Source organism: Phalacrocorax carbo, chromosome 14, assembly GCF_963921805.1.
Source record: "Phalacrocorax carbo chromosome 14, bPhaCar2.1, whole genome shotgun sequence".
Taxonomy (NCBI): Eukaryota; Metazoa; Chordata; class Aves; order Suliformes; family Phalacrocoracidae; genus Phalacrocorax; species Phalacrocorax carbo.
The window spans coordinates 17,915,226-17,941,961 of NC_087526.1; the positions used below are offsets into that span (position 1 = coordinate 17,915,226).

The 26,736-nt window shown below is 45.5% G+C and overlaps 2 protein-coding genes across 2 annotated transcripts in view; both read left to right on the forward strand.

Moving 5' to 3' along the window:
• FAM83C (family with sequence similarity 83 member C) overlaps nucleotides 1-17,443 on the forward strand; it is a 33,816-nt gene extending 16,373 nt beyond the window's left edge. The window contains 1 exon segment of the mRNA XM_064465127.1: nucleotides 16,046-17,443. Coding sequence (XP_064321197.1) covers nucleotides 16,046-16,988 — 943 coding nt within the window. The 3' untranslated portion in view covers nucleotides 16,989-17,443.
• Nucleotides 17,444-18,268: 825 nt separating this feature from the next.
• On the forward strand, nucleotides 18,269-23,454 carry EIF6 (eukaryotic translation initiation factor 6). The gene is made up of 6 exons (XM_064465128.1): nucleotides 18,269-18,462; nucleotides 18,562-18,647; nucleotides 19,569-19,744; nucleotides 21,061-21,237; nucleotides 21,858-22,039; nucleotides 23,247-23,454. The coding sequence occupies exons 1-6, from the start codon at nucleotides 18,356-18,358 to the stop codon at nucleotides 23,254-23,256; spliced, it is 738 nt and encodes a 245-aa protein (XP_064321198.1). The 5' UTR covers nucleotides 18,269-18,355; the 3' UTR covers nucleotides 23,257-23,454.
• Nucleotides 23,455-26,736: the final 3,282 nt, after the last annotated feature.

The window sequence follows — 26,736 nt, forward strand, 5'->3', positions numbered from 1 at the left end:
TTCTGATATTTCTGTGAATTTGGTGCCCTGGCTATGCTTTATTCTCCTTCCACCAGGTCTTCTTGAACACTGCCGTCCCTCTCCCTTTCTCTGCCTTTTCCACCTCCTAGCCAGCACATGCTGGACCTTCAATCTACCAGTGTCCTCATCAGTGCTGTAGCTTCAAGCTGCACCTTCTCCTCTGCTTTTGACTTCATCATGTCCAAGTGTGGAGGTCTCACTTTATCACACCCTGGCAGTGAAAAATGGAAGTACTCGGTTGAAACTGTTAGGTAAAGTCTATATAAACAATATGGAAAGCAGTGTCTGGTGGCAATTTGACCATCCTAAGACATGTATCTAAGAACAATGGAGTGAACCTCTGCCTGGAAACATCTATCCATCTCCATAGACTGCAGGGGGCAGGGATTAGATAACTGAAATAACTCATCTTTGAATGGGTAAAACTGAGCATGTGTCAGCTGGATTGAACTCCACATCTGGGGGAACATTTATTTCCCTGTGGCCCAGAATCACAGTATTACTTAAAATGCAGATTTGGTTTTCTGGGTCAGTTCCTCCCTCCATTGTCCTGAGGCAGGGATTTGGATCTCCAATGTGCTCTCTTTCTAAAGGTCTCTGTATAGCTGAAACTTCTTGAGTTCTGGAAGATAATTATTCAGTTGAATAGGGTCTTATATGTGATTCTCTGCTGTTCCAGTAAGCACATGATGTTCTGGACTAAAAGAAACAGTCTCTTTTTGTGGAATTTGTTCAACAGTGGTGAGAAGCACTTCCACAGGGGAAAATCAGAATGTCTGCTACTGGATATACTGCAGCCTGGTACTATACTTAGTATAGTAGATATTTAGATTACTCTCCCTGCAGGTGGGAAAGCTAGATTCAAAGGATGAGAACAGTTCTGAGTAAAGCCAGAGATCCAGGGTGGATCCCGGGGTGTCTCAGGATGATACAGGAAAGAAGGTCAGAGTAGTCTTACCCAGTGGCAGGTTTTACAGTCCAACAGTCTTGTGTGCAGGGATCAGAGGTTTCAGAACCTCCAGGGTTATATGTTGTATATGCTTCTTTATGTTCACTTTGCCATAGGAGACTTTTTCCCACCATGGCTGTCCTCAGTGATACCCTCTGGCTATGGATTATGCAGTTTAATTTATATTTTGTGTGAAGAAGTGATCCATTCTATTTACATTAGACCTACTGCTAGATAATTATATTTGATGCCCTCAGATTCCCATAACCTGGGCAGAGTAAATCATTGTTTACTAGTTTTTTTCTTGACTTCATCCATTATTTTGTCCCCCTCCGTTATAATCCCTCACATGAATCATCTCTTCTCCAGCTGAGGTATCCTCGACTGTTCAGTTATTTCTCATGCAGGAGAGCTTCCAGACCTTTAATCATAATGGCTATCTTTTGTGAGACGAATTGACCAGAACTGCATGAAGTGGTCAATATACCTCCACCCAGTACACTTTAGTGTTGTAGTATAGTAGTGACTTGTGTCTTTTCCTTTGTCCCTGTTCTGGCAGGTCCTAGTCTGCTGTTTGCCTTTTTGACTTGTGCTAAATATTGAAATGATAATTGGTTTTGAACTGTCCATGGGAACCCTGACCTCTTCCTAAGTGTTAATATGTGAGAACTCATTGATATACAAAGACCATCAGGGTTTTTGCAACAGTTTGAATTTATTGACTGTTTTGTCTACCGTTTTGTCACTTATTCACCCCATACCATAAGATCCTCTTTCAACTTTTCATTATCCATTTTTCTTTTGACCACCCTGGCTGATTTTGTCATGAGCTCTGTCATGCACTGTTTCTACCATTTTTCAGGACTTTTCTCAATATGTTGAATAGCAACGATCCCAGAACACCACTTGTGGCGTTCCACTGGGTAAACTAAAACCATTGCTAGCATTTGTATCCCATCTTTAATCAACTGTTACTCCTTGGGAAGACCTTCCTTTGTACTCCATGATCACTTAATTTTTCTAAGAGTCGTTGCTGAATGACTGTGTCAAAACCTCTTTGAAAATTCAAGTATCCAACATCAAGCAGATCAGATGCATTTGTGTGCTTGCTGCCTCCTTCAAAGGACTGCAAGAGGCCTTTGAGGCACGGCTTCTTTCCACAAAAATATGCTGAGTCTTCAGCATTATGATTATAGTTATTTACATATCTCATAATTTTACTTTCTATTTGCTTCTACCAGTTTGTTCAGTATGGAAATAAGGCTGGCTGGTTTGTAGTTTTGCAGGAGCTCTTTAAACGGTTCATATTTACTGCTTTCCATTCCTCTGCTACTATGTGCAATTTTAAATGATAGTTTATTCACTGGTTAATAATTGGAAAATTGCTGACTTCCAGTTTTTGAAAGCTGTTTACTTTAATATTTTCCTTTAATGTGCCTTTTAACTATGGTGACTTTTTGGATGTTTTAAAATGTCTTTATTTTGATGGGTACATTTTCTCTGGGACTTTAATATAGCATCTTTAAACAATCTTCGTGCTGCCTCAAGCATTTAGCCTTTTTGGTTACTCTTAAATTTCTTTTTAATAGCATTCCTCACTTTTCTTTTAAGTATTACCATTGTGGATTATTTTGGTCCTGAAATAATATTTTATATGGATATGTCATGGTTATTTTTTTTTGCCGAGTGGCCTTTCAAATAAACTTTCTGAAGCTGTAGTATTATTTTCTCCTTTTGTTGGTTTTCTGGTTAGTTTCTCCAAAAAAACAGTCACTTATACTGTCTAAAATGCAGTTTCTGCAACTCTCCTAGTAATGGCCCACATTCAACATGTGTATAAAGGAATCTGCTTTTATTCCCCTGCTTTCTGCCTTCTAGCCTCTCAGCATTTCCTTAGCATGGCATATTTACCATCAGCACTCTGCTTAGGAATTCTTTGTATAGCCCTAATACTATGTTTTTCCTGTTTGGGAGTGGAATTTTAATCCAAAAGGAATATATTTTATTAGTTGATATATCATTTACCTTATATGACTTTTTTTTTGATGTATTGTGCTACTGCCCCAGCAACATATCCTCTATTTTTCCTTCCTCTATAATTTCTACCCTTGCAGTTATACTGTTCCTTGTTTTTCTTCTACCCAGTAAGTTTCTGATATGCCTTCTGTGTCAGACTCATCATTTCAGCTCACATATTTCACAACGTTCATCTGTTTCTTTAGCTCATAAAATTTATGCATGTAAAAATTTATCTAATCTGGTTGTTCACCACCGTGCACCTTTTCTAAACAGAGTTTTATTTGTTCAGCTGTTCTTCATTGATTTATGGAGGCAGCCTGGGCCACAGTGATCATGCATTGGTGGAGTTCATACTCCCTGAGGGATATCAGAAAAGTGAGGAGTATAGGCAGGACCCTAAATTTTAGGAAAGGAGAATTCCAGCTCTTCAAGGAGTTACTCAGCTGGACCCCCCGGGAAATGGTCCTGAGGGACAAGGGAACAGAAGAGAGCTGGCAGATCTTTATGGGCACGTTCCATACAGCGCAAGAGCTCTCAGTCCCCAGGTGTAAGAAATCAGGCAAGGGAGGGAAGAGACCAGCATGGCTGAGTCAAAACCTGCTGGTGAAACTAAACAGCAAGATGGAACTGCACAGGCAGTGGAAGCAGGGACAGGTATCCTGGGAAGAGTAAAGGGACGCTGCCCGGTTGTGTAGGGATGGGCTCAGGAGGGCCAGGGCACAGCTGGAGCTGAATTTGCAAGGAATGCAAAGAATAACAAGAAAGGCTTCTACAGGTACGTCAACCAGAAAAGGAATTCAAAGAAAGTGTACCCCCCGATGAGCAAGAATGGTGGCCGAGTATCAACAGACGAGGAGAAGGCTGAGGTACCCAACAATTTTTTTGCCTCAGTCTTCACTAGAAACCTCTCCCCTCACCCATCCCAAGTCAATGGACCTCAGGATGGAGACCAGGGGGATAAAGACCCCCCCCCACTGTGAGGGAGGATCAGGTTTGTGACCGCCTGAGGAACCTGGATGTATAGAAGTCTATGAGACCTGATGAGATGTACCCCAGAGCCCTGAGGGAGCTGGCTGATGCAGTTGCCAAGCAATTTGAAAAGTCATGGCAGTCAGGTGAAGTCCCTGGGGACTGGAAGAAGGGAAACATTGTGCCCATCTTTAGAAAGGGTAGAAAGGAAGGCCCGGGGAACTACCATCCTTTCAGCCTCACCTCTGTGCCTGGGAAGATCATGAAACCGATCCTCCTAGAAACTACACTAAGGCACGTGGAAGACAGGGAGGTGATTTGAGGCAGGCAGCATGGCTTCACCAAGGCCGAGTCCTGTCTGACCAACCTAGTGGCCTTCCATGATGGAGTGATTGTACCAGTGGACAAGGGAAGGGCTACGGATGTCATCTCTCTGGACTTCTGTCCAGGGCCTTTGACATGGTCTCCCACAGCATCCTTCTCTCTAAACTGGGGAGATATGGATTTGATGGGTGGAATGTTTGGTGGATAAGGAATTGGTTGGATAGTCGCATCCAGAGGGTAGTGGTCAATGACTTGATGTCCAGATGGAGATCAGTGACGAGTGGTGTCCCTCAGTGGTCCATACTGGAACCAGTACTGTTTAATGTCTTCATCAATGACATAGACAGTGGGATTGAGTGCACCCTCAGCAAGTTTGCAGATGACACCAAGCTGAGTGGTGAGGTTGACATACCAGAAAGATGGGATGTCATCCAAAGAGACCTAGACAAGCCGGAGAGGTGGGCCTGTAAGAACCTCATGAGGTTCAACAAGGCCAAATGCAAGGTCCTGCACGTGGGTCGGGGCAACCCCTGGTATCAACACAGGCTGGGGGATGAAGGGATTGAGAGCAGCCCTGAAGAGAAGAATTTGCGGGTACTGGTGGATGAAAAGCTGACCATGAGCTGGCAATGTGTGCTTGTACTGCATCAAAAGCAGCGTGGCCAGCAGGGCGAGGGAGGTGATTCTGCCCCTCTACTCTGCTGTGGTGAGACCCCACCTGGAGTACTGCATCCAGCTCAGGAGCCCTCAACACAGGGAAGACATGGACCTGTTGGAGTGGGTCCAGAGGGGGGCCACAAAAATGATCCGAGGCCTGGAGCACCTCTGCTACTAGGCCAGGCTGAGAGAGTTGGGGTTGTTCAGCCTGGAGAAGAGAAGGCTGTGGGGAGACCTTACTGCGGCCTTCCATACTTAAAGGGGGGCTTTAGGAAGGATGGGGGCAACCTCTTTAGCAAGGCCTGTTGTGACAGAACAAGGAGTAATGGTTTTAACCTAAAGGAGGGTAGATTTAGACTGGATATAGGAAAAACATTTTTTACAATGAGGGTGGTGGAACACTGGCGCAGGTTGCCCAGAGAGGTGGTCGATGCCCCATCCCTGGAAACATTCAAGGTCAGGTTGGACGGGGCTCTGAGCAACCTGATCTAGTGAGGATGTCCCTGCTCACTGCAGGGGGCTTGGGACCTCTAAAGGTCCCTTCCAACCTAAACTGTTCTATGATTCTATGATTCTAATTTCTTACCTAACTATCATTAATTTCCATTCAGGATATTCTGTTCTTATATCAGAATAGAGTTTTCTTGCTTTTATTCCTAAGATAAAGTGGCTGATCTCAAACTTTGTGGCCGTCTACACATCACAGCTCTGTTCCACATTCTAGTTTAGAGCCCCACTATATCTTCTGCATTATATTTTGCAGTAGCCAGGTTTCATTTAGGTTAAGATGGAATCCAGTTTTCTTTACAGAGTCACTATGTTCCTACTGTTTGCCATTTCCTTATGGTTCTACCATCCTTCCCCTAAACATGTCCTGAAATGCTCTTTTACTTTTCTGTCCCATTCTAAGCATGGAAGAAGGAGCATTTTATCAGGCCACCAATAAATTCCTGATCTTTTCTAGCTTCCTGCTTAGGTGCTTTTATCATACCCCCGAGACTCATCCTATCTCTTCTTATGTTAATGGGAACTATACAGACATTGACCGGTGGCTTCTCTGAAGTGCTCCATAACTTAGATCCAAATGTCTCTACTGCGTTTCATCCCAGCAAGCAACTCACTCTTCATTCTTTACTGTCATCCCGCCTGAGCATTGAATCATGGAAGACTACATGTATGTGCTGTCTGTCTCTTATGGACACCAACACAAGTTAGTACCTTCCCTAGAGCTTGGTTTGTACAGCCTGGGGGAAGTTACCATGCTGACTGTCATCTGTTCCTCAGAGGCTTCAAATCCAGTGAAAGGATTATTCATGTCTTGTAGGCCACAGTGTAGGTCATACACCCCCAAGGGTGTTTGGTTTTTTTCCAAGCACTGTGACACTACAGATGCGTGGGGTTTTTTTAAGACATACTCCAAGCCCTAGTGCTGCTGCCTACTCATTCTTCAGCCTGTATTTGTGCACCTGATCATGACTGCCTGTAATGTTTTTTTTCTGAATATTTTCCTGATGAACTGCCTCCTTTTTTTTCAGGACCTTTTCCAAACTCGCATCTGTGCAGTCCCTCTCCATTGGATATGGTTTGTGAATTTAATGAGTGTACACTCTTCCATTACTTAGGCTGCTCATGAAGATATTGGATAGTACCAGGGCCAAGATGCTAGATCCCTCTAGAGTTTCAATACATCTATGTTGACAGTGAATCCAGATGTCTAGTCTCTCTGCATCCTTTCTTGCAGAGGAGTATTTTCCTACTCTATCCTTGACTATTCAGTATATTCAGGGGTATTCAGTAAGTGTCTCTTCACCTGGAAGAAGAGATTCTTTTCTCCTCAAATGCATGCTCAGATCATGCCTGAAATAACTTTTAGTCTCTAGTTACATCTCTTAGCCAACAGATTTTCTCTTCTATGTGCCCTATATGCAGTATTACATGCATGCCACAAGAGTAGTATACATATTGACATTTTCATGTTGATACTGTTGTTCTCCATGCTGACATTTTCCTCGATAGTTTTGTAAAAGCCCTGCTTATTTTCCAAAATACTCTTGGCAAGATGAACTCATTCTGATATATTGGTGCCTATTGATATGAAACAGGCGCATTTTTTGAGAGTTTTCTAAATACGGGAATCAAGCTCACTGCTCTTATCTTAAACAACTGTAGGCAAATGAGTTTAGAATCCTCAACTCTTATGTGTTTACTGATTAAATATTTCCTTGTGTTTTCCATCTTTAACATTATATTTCCTCTAAATGGAGGCAAGGAGAAAACAGGATTCATTGAGATAGCTAGGAAAAGCAATAACCTAAAATCCTGAATATAATATATAAAATATCTGATATATAATATCTAGTTATATAATAGGTATAGTTATATATTATATCTAGTTATTTAGTATTATTCTGGGCACCAGAAGAAATAGTATGTGCCTTTGATCACTTATTTAATGTAACAGAGTTAAGGATATGAAGACATTTACTAATGCAGCAGATAAGAGCCGTCTAAGGGCAAATGGGGCTAGAGCTAAAGAGGATCTTCAACAGGAAAACTAGAGTAAACTTTGCGAGGTTAGGACAGAGGAAAGAAGTGGTATTGCTGGCCTGAAAGGGAGTTATGTGGCTCTTTGAGTTGCCTTAAAGGAGATAAAATTTCTCAGCTCAAAATGGAAAGGTGGTCAATGTATCGGTATGTGTCCTGGCACTGGCACAGAGAGGAAGGAGCTCATTGTTTGCTATATTGTAGTGGAAGAAACTCAAGATTTGGTGTTGAAGCTGACACAACAACTGAATATGAAAAACGAGAGGAGAAAGCTGAGAGGATGACAAAAGCTCTGGATCTGGCTTCAGTACAGAGGAAGAAGGTCTAAGTACCTTAAGTGTTTGGCAATGGACAGGTAAAGCTACATAGGTTTGAAGCTGGAAGAGGCTTGGACTGTCTTTAAAAGAAAGGTGCTCACACTCTCAGGTGTCTATGTCCCAAGCAAGAGGAAAGAGCTTTTAAAAGTGAGTTCCAGATCTAACTTGATGAACAGTCACCTCAGAAAGAAATTACAATTAAGCAGAAAGTGAATGCATAAGGAATGGAAAGCATAGTGTAACAGCAAGGAAACCCCAGGCTGATTTGCATCACAATAAAGAGCGTTGCCAGAAGATAAGCTATATATAACCTTGTGAAGCACACCAAAGCAAAGAGAAGGAAGTCCTCAGGTGTATAAATAAAAGGTGAATCCATAAGAGACAAGGTATGTTGCTGTAAGGATGAATAAGAAATAAGAGATAACTAGATGGGATGCCCGAATGTTGTGGTTTAGCCGGCAACTCAGACCCAAACAGCCACTCGCTCCCTCCCCCACCAGAGGGATGGGGGAGAGAATCAGAAGGGTAAAGCTCGTGGCTTGAGATAAGACCAGTTTAATAATTAAAATAAAACAATAACCGCAACAATAATGCAATGGACAGGAAAACAATGAGAGGTGCGAAACCTGGGCCGGGGGGAAAGGGGAAATGAACCACCAAAACAAACAGCATGTGACACAGCCACTCACTGCCAGTCCCCAAGCCACAACTGCCCCCCAAGTGCCAACTGCCCTGGTTAATATACTGCTTGTGGTGTCACATGGTACGGAATGAATATCACATTGACCGGTTTGGGACAGCTGTCTTGGTTGTGGCCGTGCCCCTCCCAGGCTCTTGCCCATGTGGCAGAACATGTGGGATAGCATAGGCGAATCCCTAGGGCAGTGGGCACCCCCAGTGTTTTGGAGCTTCACCCCTGAACAAGTGCAGAATCCTGAAAAACTAGTAGAATATTTGGAGAAAGTATGTTTTTACGTTGGGAACTCCACAGAGACACAGACAACTGTGATGTGCTGGGGCCTGGCTCATGCATACCGAGCCCTGCTCAACAGTATTCAGTGCTCCCAAGGGGAAGAGAAGGTCTCTGGATTGAAAGACAAAGTGACAGGCAATGTGGTCACTCCAACCCCAACAACAGGCACTGCAGCCACTCAAAACCCTAGGACAAGCACTGCGGCCACCGAAACCCCCATGACAGGCACTGGAGCTGAATCAGAGAATCAACCCATGCCAGTATCAGTCGCCCCCATACTCAAGAAGAAATCTTGGAAGCGGATGTCAACTTGTTTAGAACGGGATGATGAAGAACCAGGGCCATCATGAGGCGAAGAGGAGGAAGAAGTCATAAATGAAATGGAGACCACTCGATCCCTGTCCTTGAGCAAGTTGCGGGACATACAAAAAGATTTTGGCCATTGTTCAGGTAAGCAAATTGTCATCTGGCTGCTCTGATGCTGGGATAATGGGGCCAGCAGCCTGGAATTAGAGGGGAAAGAAGCCAAACAACTGGGATCCCTTTCTGGGGAAGGAGGCGTTGACAAAGCAATTGGAAAAGGGACACAAGCCCTCAGCCTCTGGAGGCGACGCCTGTCTGGAGTGAAGGAAAGGTATCCCTTTAAAGAAGATGTTACATATCGCCTAGGGAAATGGACAACTATGGAGAAAGGCATCCAGTATCTAAGGGAATTAGCGGTGTTTGAGGTGATTTATGGTGACCTGGACGATCAACGGTCAGCCAAAGATCCAGATGAAGCCGAGTGCACACGACCCACGTGGCGGAAGTTTGTACGGAGCGCACCATCTTCGCATGCAAACTCATTGGCAGTGATGTCCTGGAGAGATGACAAGGCACCAACGGTGGCAGAGGTGATAGATAGACTCCGGGATTACGACACAAATATCTCTTCCTCGCTTGTCTCTGCTGTGGAGAAACTATCCCAAGAGGTCCAGCAACTCAAAGAAGATCTGTCCTACTCCCCTCCTCGACAGAGCAGTGTCTCAGCTGTTAGGAATAAGCGTCCTTTGGCTCAAAGAAGGGGATACACACCACGGGCCACCCTATGGTTCTACCTGCGTGACCACGGAGAGGACATGATGAGGTGGGATGGCAAGCCTACCTCGACCCTACAGGCACGAGTGCGTGAACTGCAAGGAAGAACAGTCACTCAGGGAGGCTCTTCCAGGAAAGCTGCTGCTCCAGTTTCCAGTGAGCAGGTCCCCAGGCAGAGGAGTAGAAGTGCTGATTTTATTTCTAAGCGTAATAGAGGGACTCCTGATTCACATTTGCAGGAAGTGAGTTGTGACTGCCATGATCAGGACTAGAGGGGCCCTGCCTCCAGCCGTGTGGAGGAAAGGGATAACCGGGCTTACTGGACTGTGTGGATCCGATGGCCTGGCACGTCCGACCCACAGGAGTATAAAGCTTTAGTGGACACCGGCGCACAGTGCACCTTAATGCCATCGAACTATATAGGGGCAGAACCCATCAGCATTGCTGGAGTGACAGGGGATCCCAAGAGCTGACTGTATTGGAGGCCGAAGTGAGCCTAACTGGGAATGAGTGGCAGAAGCACCCCATTGTGACTGGCCCAGAGGCTCCGTGCATCCTTGGCATAGACTATCTCAGGAGAGGGTATTTCAAGGACCCAAAAGGTTACAAGTGGGCTTTTGGTGTAGCTGCCTTGGAGACGGAGGAAACTGAACAGCTGTCTACCTTGCCCAGTCTCTCGAAGGACCCTTCTGTTGTGGGAAGCTGGAAAGGTCCCTGACTACTACAGGTGCTACAGTGACAAGAATTAACTCTTTCTCAACCACAACCAGCACACCAAATTAACTGAATGTATTGCCCTGTTTTTAATCAAAATGAGAATGACAAATGAGGAGTGGAAATGATTTCAAGTGCATTGGAAGCAAGCTTAAAGAGTTTACTACAATAAAGTCAGATTATTATCATCTTATCAAAGAAAATGTCCCTTGAAATTAAAGGTCTAGTAATAAGTTACATTTAGCAGTGAGCAAAAATGAAGCACAGAAGTTTGTATTGGCATAGAGAAAGAAAAGAATGCCTTTGAAGCCAAAGTGACAGAAAGGCAATAAACATGTGTAAGAGAAACTACTGAAAGCAGCAAAAAAACTGCTGCAAACTGGTGTGTCATCAGCTGGACATTGCTGAAGCAGAGAAGCTGGGTATGAAGAACTGTGGGTCACCTTTACAATACAGCTGTAGAAAGGCCACTGCAGCACTAGTCTGTACTGGAGCTTTACAGAGGGGCACGCAGGAGAAGTAATCCTGTTGTCGAAAATGCTGCTGAGACTGAGACTTCGGCTGAAATACTGAAGGGTGCGCCTGCCACTCGTGCTCGACCCAAGGCAGAGCACCAGGGCAGGGGATGCTGCGGCAGGACAGGCAGGTGTCTCCCCCCTCCCGGGAGATTATATTGCAACGCCATCTCCTGGCTAAGGGCTGAGCTGCACGGGCTCCTGGAGCGATCCTACCCTACCGCGAGCCTGCCCCAGATCCCTGTAATTTGTGCCCCAGGATGAGTCAGGACTGGGTAAGGGATCTCTGCTTGCAGCAGTTTGTTATGAAAAAAAAAAAAGGGGAGGAAAATCCTATCACTTTTAGAAACTCACATGAACTTTTAGCATCCACTGTGGCCTGCAGTGAGAAGCTCCACAGCTTGCCTGTGAGTTGTGTTGTGCAAGGAAGTACTTCTTCTTGTCTGTATTGAATTTGTAACCTGTTAACTTCATTCAGTGCCTTATTTTTATACCAGAAGAGACCAAGAATGATTCCATTCATGGAGGAAAAGACCTTTATCAGTTTGCAGTGATGGGAATAGCTGTGGCTGGCAAGGCCACATTATCCTATCATGGAAACCTGTACTACGGCAAGGAGGAGGGCTGTGCCACTGGGGGGATCTGGATGATTCCTTCCAGGTCCTGTCGTGACACAGAGAGGGCAGGCCCCCGTTGGATCAGTGTGAGAAACTGGGACACAGTAATGCTTAGACTGGGGAAAAGAGCCATAAGAGGCATCAGTGCTGGGGACAGTCGTAAGACATGGGGAGTGAATTGCTGGATCTGAAGCTGCTCCCAGTACAGGGAAAAGGACAGTTCATGTGGATGAGAGGAGACGGCTGGATGTACCTATCTTGTGTGTTTCTACAGGGAGGCAGTACTTGGGTCAGAGGGTGCAGTGAGAAGACAGAAGGTGGAAGTCCCTTCAGCCAGGGAGAGAGGGAAAATCTAAGCAAGACCTGCTGTTTACCTCCTGCTAAGGTGGGGCCAGAGGCCTTGATGGGTAGCTGTAGTGATAGTCCTGGAGGCCATTTGAGCCTGAGACATGAGACCTCCTAGCTAGAATGAGGAGGGCAAACATGACCACTTGCACAGCTCCATTTCCAGGTCTGTGGGCAACAGCAGTACCAGGCTGGGTGAACAGGGATGGGAGGCATTATTGTCCACCTGGCTGACCAGTGTCCTCTCACAGTTCATGGGACAATGCTTGCAGTGGGAGGGATGCAAGCCTGTCCCTCCAGAGGAGTGGGTGCTCAGCCCTCTGAGCGCATTTGTACTTTTGAGGAGTTCAAGTGAACATAAGTGAATGTGTGAGTGGAGTGCATCCTTGGTTGGGATACCTCTAAGCACTGTGCAGTGCAGATGCAGCACTCTTGTGTGGAAGGGTAATCACAGAATCACAGAATCCCAGGTTGGAAGGGACCTCAGGGATCATCTAGTCCAACCTTTCTGGGAAGAGCCCAGTCTAGACAAGATGGCCCAGCACCCTGTCCAGACGACTCTTGAAGGTGCCCAACATGGCCGAGTCAACCCCTTCCCTGGGGAGATTATTCCAACGGTGACTGTCCTCACTGTGAAAAATTTCCCTCTGGTGTCCCATCGGAATCTCCCCAAGAGCAACTTGTGTCCATCCCCCTTGTCCTCTCCATGGGACTCCCGTGTAAAAGGGAGTCTCCATCTTCTTTGTTGCTACCCCTTAAGCACTGGTACATGGGGATGAGATCCCCTCCAAGCCTCCTTTTCTCAAGGCTGAACAAACCCAGCTCTCCCAGCCTGTCCTTGTATGGCAGCTTCCTAGTCCTTGGATCATCCTGGTGGCCCTTCTCCGGACCCCTTCCAGCCTGGCCACATCCTTTTTGTATAGCAAGAACCAGAACTGTACACAGTGCTCCAGGTGTGGCCTGACAAGCGCTGAGTAGAGCGGGATGATGACTTCTTTCTCTCTGCTGGCGATGCCCTTTTTGATGCAACCCAGCATCCTGTTGGCCTTCTTGGCTGCAGCAGCCACTGTTTGCTCATGTTGAGCTTTCTGTCCACCAGGACCCCCAGTTCCCTTCCCACAGAGCTGCCCTCCAGCCAGGTGGATCCTGTCTGTGCTGCAGTCCCGGATTATATTTTCCCAGGCGTGTGACCTTTGCAGTCCCGGATTATATTTTCCCACGCGTGTGACCTTACACTTGTCCTTGTTGAACTTCATAAGGTTCTTGCTGGCCCACTCTTCCAGCCTACCCAGATCTTCCGGCAGAGCAGCTCTTCCTTCTGGAGTGTCTACTTCCCCACCCAACTTAGTGTCATCTGCAAATTTCATCAGGCAACAAGCTGTAATAGCTTTAAGCAATGTGGATGGGAACATCAGCACTTCTGGGAGCCAGGCAGTGCCCCTGGGATAGATGCCTTTGACAATGTTGATGCAGGCTACACAAAATCTCCCCTGTCTGGAGTCTTGAATTTCTTCAGAGAACCCTCACAGCTTTGTGAGACATAACTTTCCTTTGCAAAAGCCACCTTTCCTATTTTATCATATTTACCTATAATGCCATTAACTGTATTATTTAGAAAAGTCTCTACTAATTTGTGCTGTACAGTTATGAGACTTAACGGTCTGGAACATTAAAAAATTATATTTCATAACCAACCTTCCACTCTTCTGATAACCAAGGCACATACAAGTGAGAGATAACACCTCCTGGTTAGTAGTTGAGCTATTGTACCCTTGCATTCCTTTGGTGCTCTTGGGTTAATGTTACCTCATCCTGCCCATTTGTTACTATCTGCTTTGTTGATATGTTTTCTAATCCCTTCTATAGAACTTTCAGCATGAGACTGATCCTACCTTATGTCCTGTATAAAGGTGGGTTCAGGGCAGGGATCATCCTGAGCTCCTGTACAATAAGCACTGATGCAGAGGAATTAGCTGAGTACTCCCATTACACCTGGACCATATGCTAGCTGGACAAAAAGCTGAATATTATGCCTATTGCAATGTGTGACCCATCCTTTTTGAAAGACAGGCTTTGTGGTCTTGGTAGTTTCTCTTCTGTCATCAGACATCCCAGCTATATTTCTGGGTTTTTTTCTCATGTCTCTCTGTGAAGTTGTATGCATTTGCTTTGAGACTCCGTTATGGCATTTCTGAATACTCTTCATGCCACCTGCAAAGGTTTTTCACTCTTACTTAATTAACCTGTTTTGATGGTCAGCAGAATAGTACTCATCTTTCCATTTTATGTTGCTCTTTGGGGGAGTGTGCATGCTGATGTAAGTATACTACTTTCTTGAAAACAACCTTATGCCATAACAACTGCATACTGCTCAGGAACAAGCCAAGAGCTGGTTTTCCTACTAAAAGTTCCGAATAGCCGTTTTGTGCAGTAAACATTGATAAGGTCCCAAAACATAGTGCCAGTATCTTGCCCTGAAATGCCTTTTACTCGAGAATAATCGGAATCTCTCATTACAATTGCTGTCCTGTAGTTTCTGTGATTTCATCCTGCTCAAAGTCAGTATCTTGCTTTAGCAGCTGATAATGCAGCCTTAGGCTGGTACTTCCATCTGTGAAGGTTCTGTTTTATTTAACAGAATTAGTTTGCTAATCTGGTTAACTACAGCAAGAATAAAAGCAGCAGCTGATGACTGGGATGACCAGGAGCTTGGGGAGCCTAGGCTATAAGAGGCGCTTCCCTGTTTAGTCTAGGAAAATGAAGATTGGGAGAAATGTGGTTACTATCTGTAGATATATGGGGGAGAGCCAATTAAGTTACAGTTTTGGCACAAACAACAGGTAGGGTTAAATAGATAAGGCAAATATGCAGAGTAGCAATTACTGAAAGTTCTTCCCCAGCTGGGGCAAAACCTAATTCATTTTAAGGTGAAACATAACAAGCTCCCAGAAAAGATCCCAAGACATCATACTGCAAGAGCAGGGACTGAACCTGCTGCGCAAAGGACTTGTGAACTTCTAACACCATGTATCTTTTAACTGGATGGCAAAGAAAAGATGGAAAGAGTCTGGGGAATCTAACAGCAATACTTGTGGAAAACATAATCAGCCTTCCTATCCTGAGGTATTCCTGTGGGGGTCTGGAGACCTCTGTTCCTCAAAGCAGTGCCCAAGATCTCCATTCCTCACTGTCCTGCCTGCCTAAGCAGCTCCTTCAAGTCCAGCACATGTTGCAGATGTTAAGGACACGAGAATGTAGCTCCTGCCAGTGCAAGGGAAGAGATCAGGAAACCAGCCATGCTTTGATATCTCCCCAGTCTCCTTGCCCTCTGTGTAAGGTATGGTTGCAGTATACTGTGCTAGCCAAATGCTGAGCTAGAAAGGCTTCAAAGCTGGGTAGAAACAGCCCTTCAGTGCCATGTGCTTCATATCTCATTGACCTGTAGCCACATTGTCTCCAGACAGTCAGAACTCTCCTTGCCACTGCTTGCTTGATACAAACTATGCACACCACTGTACCCCTCTGCATGGACTGACAAGTCTGCCCACAAACGGTTAGCTGGTACTCTCTAACACATGGAGAGGACGGGGAATGGGGAGTGATGGTTCCTTGCTTATGGACAGAGAACACTGGCAAGAGGGAGCTGGAGAAGAAAAGGTCTGGAACATGCTGTTGTGTTTTTTGGGCAGGGACCAGTTGCTGCTCTACATCCTTCATAAGGCTAAGGAAAACTGTCTGATATTTCATGTTCATTGTTTATATTTTCATATAGTTCATTACATCACTGCACTGCAATTACATTACCATTTTAGGGTTGTTCTTTTGTAATTATGTAACGAGTGCATTCATCTCTACAAGTCTTCTCAGACTTGCATACCTCAGGGAAAGTTTAATGACAAAAATTGGGTAGCCATACATCACTTGAATGTTTAAATCAATGCTAGGTTTCTTGGCACTCTCTGAACTAAAGTTACATGCATTTTTTTGTTTTTATTTTTTCGCAGTTTCACCTGGCTTTGCAGCCAAGTCCACACCAGCCTGGTGACCCACTTCTGTGGTCAAATTGTTGCAGAGTTTGACAAGGAATTCCGGTACTTATATGCAGAGTCCAGAGCAGTGACCAGTTTCCTTGTGCCAGATCCTGGAATGTGCCCCTCTTCTCAGAATATCTCAAAAGTTGCCAACTCCCTTTTAAAACCCACTCAGGTGAATGATGCTGAAACCTTGAGCCTCTCCAGCAGCCTTTCCAATGTAAGCATCAGAAGCATAAAAATATCTCCCTTTCTGAAAAACTCCAGCTGCAATGTACACCAGGAGAAGCAAGATTCAAGCTCTGATTCTGGTAATAAGAAGGGGAAGGAAGACACACCTCTGAAGCCCGCTTGCCCTAAGCAGCAAGGAGAATCACCAGACTCACAGAACAGTCCTCCAGATAAATCCACCCCAGCCTTGTATCACAAATCAAATCTCATTACAGCAAGGACATTCTTGCAGCCAGAGCCTTCCCCTGCCCTAACCTCCAATAAACCTAGTTATCAAGGGGACAACAAGGCTAACAACAGCCACTGCTCCCCAGTAAGACAGGAACAGACATTGCAATCCCTTTCAGAGGGTGCCAGTAGCAATGGGACAAACATGAAACAGAAAGGGCCTGCTGCTACCTCCAGGGAACTGGCAGCAGAAAATGACAGCACTTTTTATTGTATGGAGAAACGACGAAGTCCCAAACAAGGAAAATTGGACCTGCTATCCCCATATAACCAGCTACAACAAAATAAAAAGCCTGTAGTTCCTTGCTATGATAAACTCACTGAGGACATGCTGATGGAAAAGAACAGTGCATATGGGGCTGAGAAGAGAATGACTCTTGGGCACAGTAAGCTGGATCTGATCACCAAGTACAACAAGTTAAAATCTAAACATATACACAGTCGGTTTGAACTCTGACCTGGGCCTTGAGGTGTCCTTTGGTCTTATTTTCAAAGGGTTGCTTTTCCCCACAGATCATCATACCTGGGGCTTGAAATCAAAGTACAGATGGCAAATTAGTCTTGTTCCTATTAAAAGGTGTCTGTGCTCTTTCTAATATATGCAGATGACTGATTCAGATGAGATTAGCAAGTAAAGTTCAAATTTTCAATTACAAGATTGTGGCCGGAGAGAGAAAATGACATAAACATAATCCACATCTCTATGTTCTTTTTTTACCCATTTGGGAAAGAACCATTTCCCCCAAAACTTACAGCAAAACCATTGCTACAGCTGGAAACTGTTTGGCCACTGAAGTCTTCAGGGTGAACCCAAGTTCTCCTTGTACTAAGTGATTCCTCTCCCTGTACCCATGTGCTGAAAAAGAAATGGTCAAAGGCAGGGTAATGTTAAAAATAAATGAGCCGTTCTGCTGGAAAGAGCTGTGTTGTGTCCCTCATGGGGAGGTAAGCACCCTGAGCTTAGCCAGGGCCCCTCTGTGCCGAGTTGTGCCACACCAGGAGGATACGGGTGGCATGTCTAGACACATGGTTGGCATCTGCAAAGGGTTGGCATTGACATGTAAATAGTGACTGCACACGGGTGGGATCACCACATGGGTGGTGTCTACACAAAGTTCCTCTCTGAACACAGGTGGCAGCTGACACAGGTCATGCCTGGGCACAGGTGGCCCCTATACATGAGTGGCATGCTGAGGCACTTGGGTGGCATATGGATCATGGGTATGTCTGCACACAGATGATGCACCTGCAACTGAGCACTGCTGTACACAGAAGATGTCAGCACAAAGGTGGTGCGTGGACACAGGTCACACCTGGACCGGGATGGCGTGTCTGCACATGGGTAGCATCTGAACATTTGTTGTGTCTGCACGCAGGTCGTGGTGGCCCATGGCAGTGTATCCGGGCTCACAGGACGGCAATAGCGCTCCCAGGCCCACGGTGGCATCTTCAGGTGCAGGTGGCCTGTGAGGGCAAGCGGGTGGCCTCAGCCTCTGGTGGTGTATCTGGGCAGACGGTGACATGGCGAAGGCCAGGGCAGCGAGTGGTGCCTGGGGACGTGCTGCTGCCCCGCAGGCCCCCGAGGGATGACGCCGAGGCGGGTCCCTTCCGCGGCCGGGGCGGCGGAGCGGCGGCGGCCGGGGCGATGGTGCCTCCCGGCCGCTTGCGGCGCTGTAGCCGCCCGGCGCAGCCGAGGCCGCTCTGCCTCGCGCCTTCCGCTCGCCGCCGCCGGAAGCGGAAGCGGCAGTGCCGCGTGAGTCCGGCAGAGACCTAGGCAGCCGTTGGGAGGGTGGCCTGTCCCTGCTGCCGTGCGTGGCCCCGGCCATGGCTGTCCGCGCCAGCTTCGAGAACAACAATGAGCTGGGCTGCTTCGCCAAGCTCACCAACGCCTACTGCCTCGTAGCTGTCGGCGGTTCCGAGAACTTCTACAGGTGAGGGAATCCCGAGGGCTCGGCGCAGGCGGCGCGGCCTGGCCCTCTCCCCTGCGGCGAGCCCCACGGCAGCCCCCTGACGGCGCTTTTTCCTTGCAGCGTCTTCGAGGGAGAGCTTTTCGGGACCATCCCGGTGGTGCACGCCTCTATCGCTGGCTGCCGCATCATCGGCAGAATGTGTGTGGGTAGGTACCCTTCGGCCCCCGAGCGCGAGCCCGGCCGGGCCCTCGGGGCGAGGAGAGCCCGAAGGACTCCGGGGGAAATGGGAAGGCAATCCGGCCTTCGGCTGGTGCGCACCGTGACGTGCTGTGGGTTTAACTGTGGTGGCCAGCGCCCCTCATCCTCAGAGTTTTTATTCTAGTGATACAAGTGTGTGAAGAGGAGGAATGAAAATGGAAAAACTAAAACTCGCCCAATAACAAAAAGCTGGGGTAGTGGGGAGTGATCCCCTCTCATGGCTTGAAGGTGGGCTAAAGATGTGTAAGTGTACTTTCTGGTAAACTGGGAGAAGTTTTGTTTTTCTTAAGGCTAATGGTTCCATGCCAGCACTGGAGGCCAGAGCCCAGGCGGGGGTGGGGGTATTAACAGGTGAGAAAGTCAAAGAAAAGTCTTTCCTCTGTCTCTGGCTAGTGAGACCCTATTCAGTCAGATGAACTTCTTGATTGAGTTTTATTCCTCTGAAAAGAATGTCTTTGTCCATCTTACCTTACTGCTTTGCAACAGTAAAGTAATACAAACAAGCAGTGTCAGTATATTTTGGAGGGCAATTGGCATTTATAGGGAATGTTCCTAGTGAAAGCGTTTCATTGAGAACCCTGGGCTTCCTTTAGTTCTTTTGAAAAAGAGAAGTGATTAAAGGTAGTGCCATTCACTCATTTCTACTCTGAGATAAGTCTATGCTTCATCCTGGTTTTCCCTTACCTGTGGTGCTGTGTTATTTTTAAATGGTAACGTTATTTCTCTTGGGCTGAGTTCTGGGCTTGGGAGGAGTGGATAGCACAAGGGCAATTCAAGCCATTGTATGAACATCAGGAAAGTAAGAAGCACCCTAGAAACATTCTTTTTTTCTCTCTTTTTTTTTTTTTTTTGTGTGTGCATCATTTTAGGAAACAGACATGGACTGTTGGTCCCAAGCAGTACAACAGACCAAGAGCTTCAACATATCCGCAATAGTCTCCCAGATTCTGTACGAATTCAGCGAGTAGAAGAGCGTCTCTCGGCACTGGGCAATGTCACTACCTGCAATGACTATGTAGCTCTTGTTCATCCAGATCTTGACAGGGTATATGGCTCCATATGCTTTTAAATTCGTAGCGGATGTGTGTGAAATGATTGCCAAGCTGCAGTTTGGGTCTGTAGTTGTTGAGGATTGCTGGATGTATTGGGGGGATCAGAAGACCTATGCTAACAGCTGAGCTAAAGTCATGTAGAAGGCTGTGCTGCCTCACGTTTCCTTACTTCTCAAGAGAGAAGTCTCAAAATTGAATTTTTGGACTTATAGCTTGGTTTCACTTGGCTTGCCTCTTTTCCTATATTTAGCTTTATTTGTGGATGTGGACCCTATCCTAAGTGTAGCGTGCCCCCTCTTGTTTAGCATGCTGTAGTAAATGCTCTTTGTAGAAGGGAAGGAGTGGGATATGGAAGTATTTTGTCAAGTGCAATTTGCTTTGCATACGTAAAATTGAATGAATTAAAAGAGAGTGTGGATGTGTGTAATAAAGAGAGCATAAAGAAAAGTTTAGTCAGGACTACAGCAGTACTTACAAGCTACTACTGAGCTAGCTGAAATTTGCCCTGGTTGAAAGAGGCGATGTGGTGATGTGCATGTTTACAGAGGGTTAAAAGTAAAATGGAAGGTTCTTGTATGAAAGTTTAAAATAAGGGCAGAGGAGACAAAGTTGCTGCTACTTTATGTTTGAGAACTGATATCTTAATAGCATTAGAGAGAGGTGTGTTGTGTGGCTACAGGTGGTGAAGGTCCTTATAGTGCTTGCTTTCAATTTGTGTTAAAGGTGTTGAAGAAATGGGACTTGGTGTTAGGAGTGTGAAGGAAAAAAAAAAAAGGGGGTGCGGTGAAGGTAGTGGTCTTTACAGCATATTATGTTTTAAATAAGTGTAAAAAGTAAAGTAAGATGGCAAGAGAAGGAGAAATCAAAATAATTCACAGTGAAAACCTGGAGGGGAATGTAGTCCTTAGAGTTTTACAGAAGGATAAGAAAATTTTGTCCCAGTGCTCTGGGACAAAAGAGGACTGGTTCACAGGGAATGCTCAGAGAACAGGCATTGACATAATTGATTACTGCCAACATCCTCCAGAAAGAGGGGAGAAGAGTATTTCCCAGTAAAGGCATGGTGTTGTGTTAGTTATAATGGCCCAGCTCAGTATGCACAGGTAACTGGAAACATCTGGAGTATAGAGGTTGTGTAAGCATTTGATAATGTTTGGAGTATTGCAGTCCAGTCCACTGTGGATTGTGAAAGTGTGGACAGGCTTACAAAGTGGAGGATCCCAGCTAATGGTTGTGTGCAGGAATAGCTTGACTTCCAATTCTGTGATACCATTTTGCTGAGGGCTTTATTGTCTCTTTCTGTTTGCAGGAGACAGAAGAGATCTTGGCAGATGTACTGAAGGTTGAGGTTTTCAGACAAACGGTAGCAGATCAGGTGCTGGTAGGAAGTTACTGTGTTTTTAGTAACCAAGGAGGAATTGTGCACCCCAAAACTTCAATTGATGATCAGGATGAACTGTCTTCATTGCTCCAGGTCCCACTCGTGGTAAGGCATTTGTGGGTTTGTGTTTTCTCTTGCCAGTCCCTTCCAACCCAGTTCTCAGTTTTAATTTTCTTCATCTTGTAGGCTCTGAGATATTGTTTCCTCTACAGAGCTGTTCCAAGTGGGAGATGAGGAAAAGACTTGAATGGAGCAAATCTTCTGAGACATTTTCCCTGTCTCTTCTGAGTCTGAATAAACTGCTTAGCATCTTTATTTTGCTTCTGAAACATTGCTCTGCTGGGATTATGCACGTAGTGCTGATTGATTCATACAGAATGTGAGATTGATTGTGGTTTGGCTAAAGGCAGTGTTTAAAAAAATTGAGTAATAAAATCCTGTCCCTGCTCAACTGAATTTCTGAATTTTGTGATTGCTCTGCCTTTGTGCTTTCTACTTGTTAGATTTTATTTCACTGGACATCACACAGTTTTTCCTTACAGAGGTTAAAGGCTGTTGATTAATCTTTTAATCTGAAATCTTTATAATTTTGTTGATGGCAGAAACTTTAATCTTTTCAGGAGTGTGAGTTGAGGCCCTCTACTAAAGACTTGTAGTAAGGGTGCGTAACGAAACGTGTTGCTGTCAGCATACCCTGTTAACTCTCGCTGCTTTGTTTTTGCTAGGCTGGAACAGTGAATCGTGGCAGTGAAGTCATTGCAGCAGGAATGGTTGTAAATGACTGGTGTGCCTTCTGTGGTCTGGACACAACCAGCACTGAACTCTCCGTCATCGAGAGTATCTTCAGGCTGAATGAAGCTCAGCCAAGTACTATTGCTACCAGCATGAGAGATTCCTTGATTGACAGGTAGGGATGATCCAGGTCTGTGTATAATCTGTGTATGTTCAAAACAGGCAAGATCTTACTACAAAATCAGCTGTTTTCACAATTGATTTATCTGTTGTTCATTTTTTTTTTTAAATTTTATTTTTTTACTTCCTCTTTCCTTATGTTGGGTTACTGACAGCAATTACCTTGTTGCAGAAGGGTTTGCTTCCTTGTAGCTGATGAGCCTGCTTAGTCCTGTATGGGAAGTAAGGGGGTTTGTTGCAGTATAATACTTTTTGTGAGAAATAGTATCCGTTTCAACTTTCAGATACCTTTTTCTAGCTGTTCAGTTCTTAGCTATGACGTGAATGGATTTTTTTTAAACAAATCTTGTTTTAGAAGTTAAGATGCCACTGGCTTTGCTTGACATATTGGCTTTTGATTCTTGTAACCTGTACAATTATTTCAAATGCCTGCTACAAGCATTTCTGGAGCCAGAAAGACCTTGGAACTTGTCTGCTGCTGCCTTTAATCTTTTTAATTTTTTAAGCCTTTTTGTCAAAAGCTTTGTCCAAGTTACCTTTTAATAGGAGGCAGGTTTTCTTATTTTCTGTCTGGAGTGGTAGTGATATAGGACCTTCATTCATTATAGGGCTTACGTTCATTAATATATGCAAATTTTTTTTACAAGGTTTAGGCATATGTATAGATGAATTTCCTATGCAAACTTCTTTTCGGCTTTCATCTGATTACAACTCTTACAGTCATTGCTGTGGTGCTAGAAGTGTGTTCTTGAGCTACCTAGGCCATTGCAACTTAGTGGCTGAGTTCTCAGTTACAAGAATGTATGAGAATGGTTTATGGCCTAAGGAAAGTATAAGGAATTTCTTGAATGAAGAACCATTTGAAACAGTTTTTGCTGCCCCTTCACAGTTCCCGTATAAAGTCTCGATGTCTCTGAGCGTAACAGAGCCATCACTAAACTTGCTCTGAGCTTTTGATAACTACTTAGGCCAGGCTGAGTGTATATTTTGCCTTTGCCAGGCTTGACAAGTCTGTTCTTATGGCTGGCTGTTAGCAGCCGCTAGGTCTGCTTCCCTGTTTTCATAGACCCTTATGTTGTAGGAAGGGAAATTTATACTGGGGCTTTGTAACTGGAGGTTAAGAACTGACTGTACTGGTGTTTTGAAATGCTGCACTCTCTGGTGCTTGTCTGCTAAATCTCCTTTCTGTTTTGTCTTTTTAGCTTGACATGAGCAATGCTGGTTCCTACTTTTCAGAAAGCTCCTAAGGAGTGAGGGGTCAAGCTGCACTTTGGATTACAGACATCTAGACCTTCTGATGTTGTTTCTGCAGGCCTAGGCCAAGGAAGAGGCTACAAAACCAACTTTTCCTAGTGTTTTGTAAACTAAGTATTATTTAAAAACCTGATAAATAACATAAGTTACAAGTAAGGAATGCTCTCTATCCCTCTGGTGACATTTTCCACTTCTTCAGCTGTGCTTCCTGGCTTTGTGATGCTGACCATAGAATCATAGAATCGTTAAGGTTGGAAAAGACCCTTAAGGTCATTGAGTCCAACCGTTAACCTATCACTGCCTAGTCCACCACTAAACCATATCATCAAGCACCACATCTACCCTTCTTTTAAATACCTCCAGGGATGGAGACTCAACCACCTCCCTGGGCAGCCTGTGCCAGGGCCTGACAGCCCTTTCGGTGAAGAAATTTTTCCTAATGTCCAACCTAAACTTCCCCTGGTGCAGCTTGAGGCCATTTCCTCTTGTCCTATTGCTAGTTACTAGGGAGAAGAGACCAACCCCCGCCTCGCTACAGCCTCCTTTCAGGGAGTTGTAGAGAGCAAGAAGGTCTCCCCTCAGCCCCCTCTTCTCCAGGCTAAACCCCCCCCAGCTCCCTCAGCCGCTCCCCAGCACACTTGTGCTCCAGACCCTTCACCAACTTTGTTGCCATTCTCTGGACACGCTCCAGCACCTCAATGTCCTTCTTGTCCCGAGGGGCCCAAACCTGAGCCCAGCACTTGAGGTGGGGCCTCCCCAGGGCCGAGCACAGGGGCCCCATCCCTGCCCGGCTCCTGCTGGCCACACCAGGGCTGACACAAGCCCGGGGGCTGGTGGCCTCCTTGGCCACCCGGGCACTGCTGGCTCATGCCCAGCCGGCTGTCAGCCAGCACCCCCAGGGCCTTCTCCGACAGGCAGCTCTCCAGCCCCTCCTCCCCAAGCCTGTAGTGTTGCACGGGGTTGTTGTGACCCAAGTGCAGGACCCGGTACTTGGCCTTGTTGAATCTCATACCGTTGGCTCCGGCCCAACAATCCAGCCTGTCCAGGTCTCTCTGTAGGGCCTTCCTGCCCTCCAGCAGATCGACACTTCCACCCAGCTTGGTGTCATCTGCAACCTTACTGAGGATGCACTCGATCTCCTCATCCAGATCATCAATGAAGATATTGAACAGGTCCAGCCCCAGCACTGAGCCCTGGGGACTCACCCCCTCAAATTAACCCATGATATTTATTCTTGTGGCTCTTGGATAATAATCACCGGAAATTATTTTGCCTTAAATAATGCTGCAGTGTTCTGTTGCACAGCAGTCTGTTTCAGCACATACATGGCACTGCCCTCTCTTTCCACATTCTTCCTGAAGAGTGATATTTCTGCTGTAGGTAGACTTAAGAAGAACCTCTTGTATGTCCAATACCAAAAATATAGTACTCTACTTGCCATAAAATAATTCAGAAATTATCACCCGCTCTCTTGCCCTTATTTGCAGCTATTCCCCCAGGGCTGGTGAGTATGAAGTGATCAGCTCTGATTAGAACTGGAGTTTCTCAAAGTCAGTCCAGCGTCTTCCAACAGCAGCAATGTGTGCCTGCCTCTGGGACAGTGGTATTTGATCTGTTGTCTGCAGATTCCTCATGGCATGTGTGCTATTTCTAAGGTATCTGCAAGAGGGAGCCTAGAAAAGCATGCTATTGCCAGTGGGCTTGAATTTGTTCTATGGGAGTTAGCCACCTATGCTGGGAAGACGTTAAAACAAAAAAAAGATTTAAACCACCTCATCTTATCTTGGAGACAAAATAAAGATTTGCCATAGGATCTTCTCTGATCATAGCAGTCCTGCCATCTGGTCTGTTGTGTAGAATGGTAGCTGAGCCAGGGGCTGCCATTCTAGACAGCTTACCTTCCTTTTGCCACTGGGGAGGCGTGTAAGCAGCTCATAGCTCCTTGCTACTATGGCTAATGATTTTTGGTGTTTATGGGCCCTTTGATATAGTGGACTGACAGTCAGTGACTGGCACTGACTCCAGGTCTCCTCCTCTTAGCGTATCTCAGTATGTAGAGTGAGAAGCTGCTTCCCTTTTGCCACCTCACAGGGTTCTGTTCTTAGGCATAAATGGCAGAGAGTCTGATTACTGTTATTGGTGTTAGCATGTATTCATCAAGTGTGAAATGAGTAAAGCTGAAGTTTTCCTCTTTTTTAATTCCAGTTGATAGGCAGGAATTCTGGTTTATATTGGTGAGCTTGATGCTGGTTACATGTTAAAAATTGCTTAGAGGTAAACAAAGGAAAAGAATCCAGTCTCTGTGTAATCCAGATCGTTAAATGGGTACAGTGTGGTATGGATACTGATACAGTGTGATATACCAAAGAGGATTAGAGACAGACAGCAGAATAGGTATTGCTAACTGTAATGTGTGATCTCTTACCAAAGTTGCATTGAAGCTTGGGAGGGTGGCAAATGTGATACATGTTCTAAACAAGGGTTTGTGGGAAGTCTAAACTAGTAGATGGACATATGTAGAAGGAAAACTGAAACTATAATGAAGGATGGAATTAGCAGAAACATGGATACATGATATTATGAGAGTATAAAGGTGTTTTATTGGCAAGTCATGTCTTACAAGGTGTGTAACAAGAACAAGAGTTCTTTAAAGGAGCCCATAGGGATATGGAGAAGGTCTGTTGTAATGTTATGTGTATTTCTGAAAGCATTTGGCAGGTTTTTGTGCCAAAGGCTTCTAAGGACCCTGGGTGAGTGATCCCATGAATGAGAGGGAAGCCCTTTTACATGCTTGAGGATGGGGGGGAAATCAGAGTAAATGGTTGGATTTTTCCAGGAGTTTCACAGGGAGCTCCACTGGGAGCCACAGTGTTCAGGAAAGGCAGTGCATTAACGCAGGGAAGTCTGCCCATACTGACTTATTCTGACTAGTAAGGACAAGGACTGACTTATGGGTTGATAGAAAGGTAAATTCAGCCACCTGAACACGAAGTGAAGCATATTGTGGTTAAGAATCCAAATTTCACACCTGTAGTGATAAACTCTGAGCAGAGCAAGAGCACATTCTTGGCCTGAAGCTGTGTATTTGAACAAAGACATGTGCTCAGTCTTCATAACAGTCAAAAAAGCAAACAATATTTGGAGTTAATTAAGAAAAGAAAGCCCAAACAACTCATCATTATCCGTGAATCCATGATGCAACTTTATATTGAGTGCTATGTGTAGATTAGATGGAAGCACGGTACAGTGGTTACCAAGCTTTTCTGCAAATACAGAGTCCCAGGTTGGAAGGGACCTCAGGGATCATCTAGTCCAACCTTTCTGGGAAGAGCCCAGTCTAGACAAGATGGCCCAGCACCCTGTCCAGACGACTCTTGAAGGTGCCCAACGTGGCCGAGCCAACCCCTTCCCTGGGGAGATTATTCCAACGGTGACTGT

Bases quoted from the DNA above. Each gene is read 5' to 3' on its own strand.
- EIF6 (XM_064465128.1), top strand. From the start codon at position 18,356: ATGGCTGTCCGCGCCAGCTTCGAGAACAACAATGAGCTGGGCTGCTTC. The intron at 18,648-19,568 runs GTAGGTACCCTT...GCATCATTTTAG, and splicing joins CATCGGCAGAATGTGTGTGG to GAAACAGACATGGACTGTTG. The intron at 19,745-21,060 runs GTATATGGCTCC...TTCTGTTTGCAG, and splicing joins TTCATCCAGATCTTGACAGG to GAGACAGAAGAGATCTTGGC.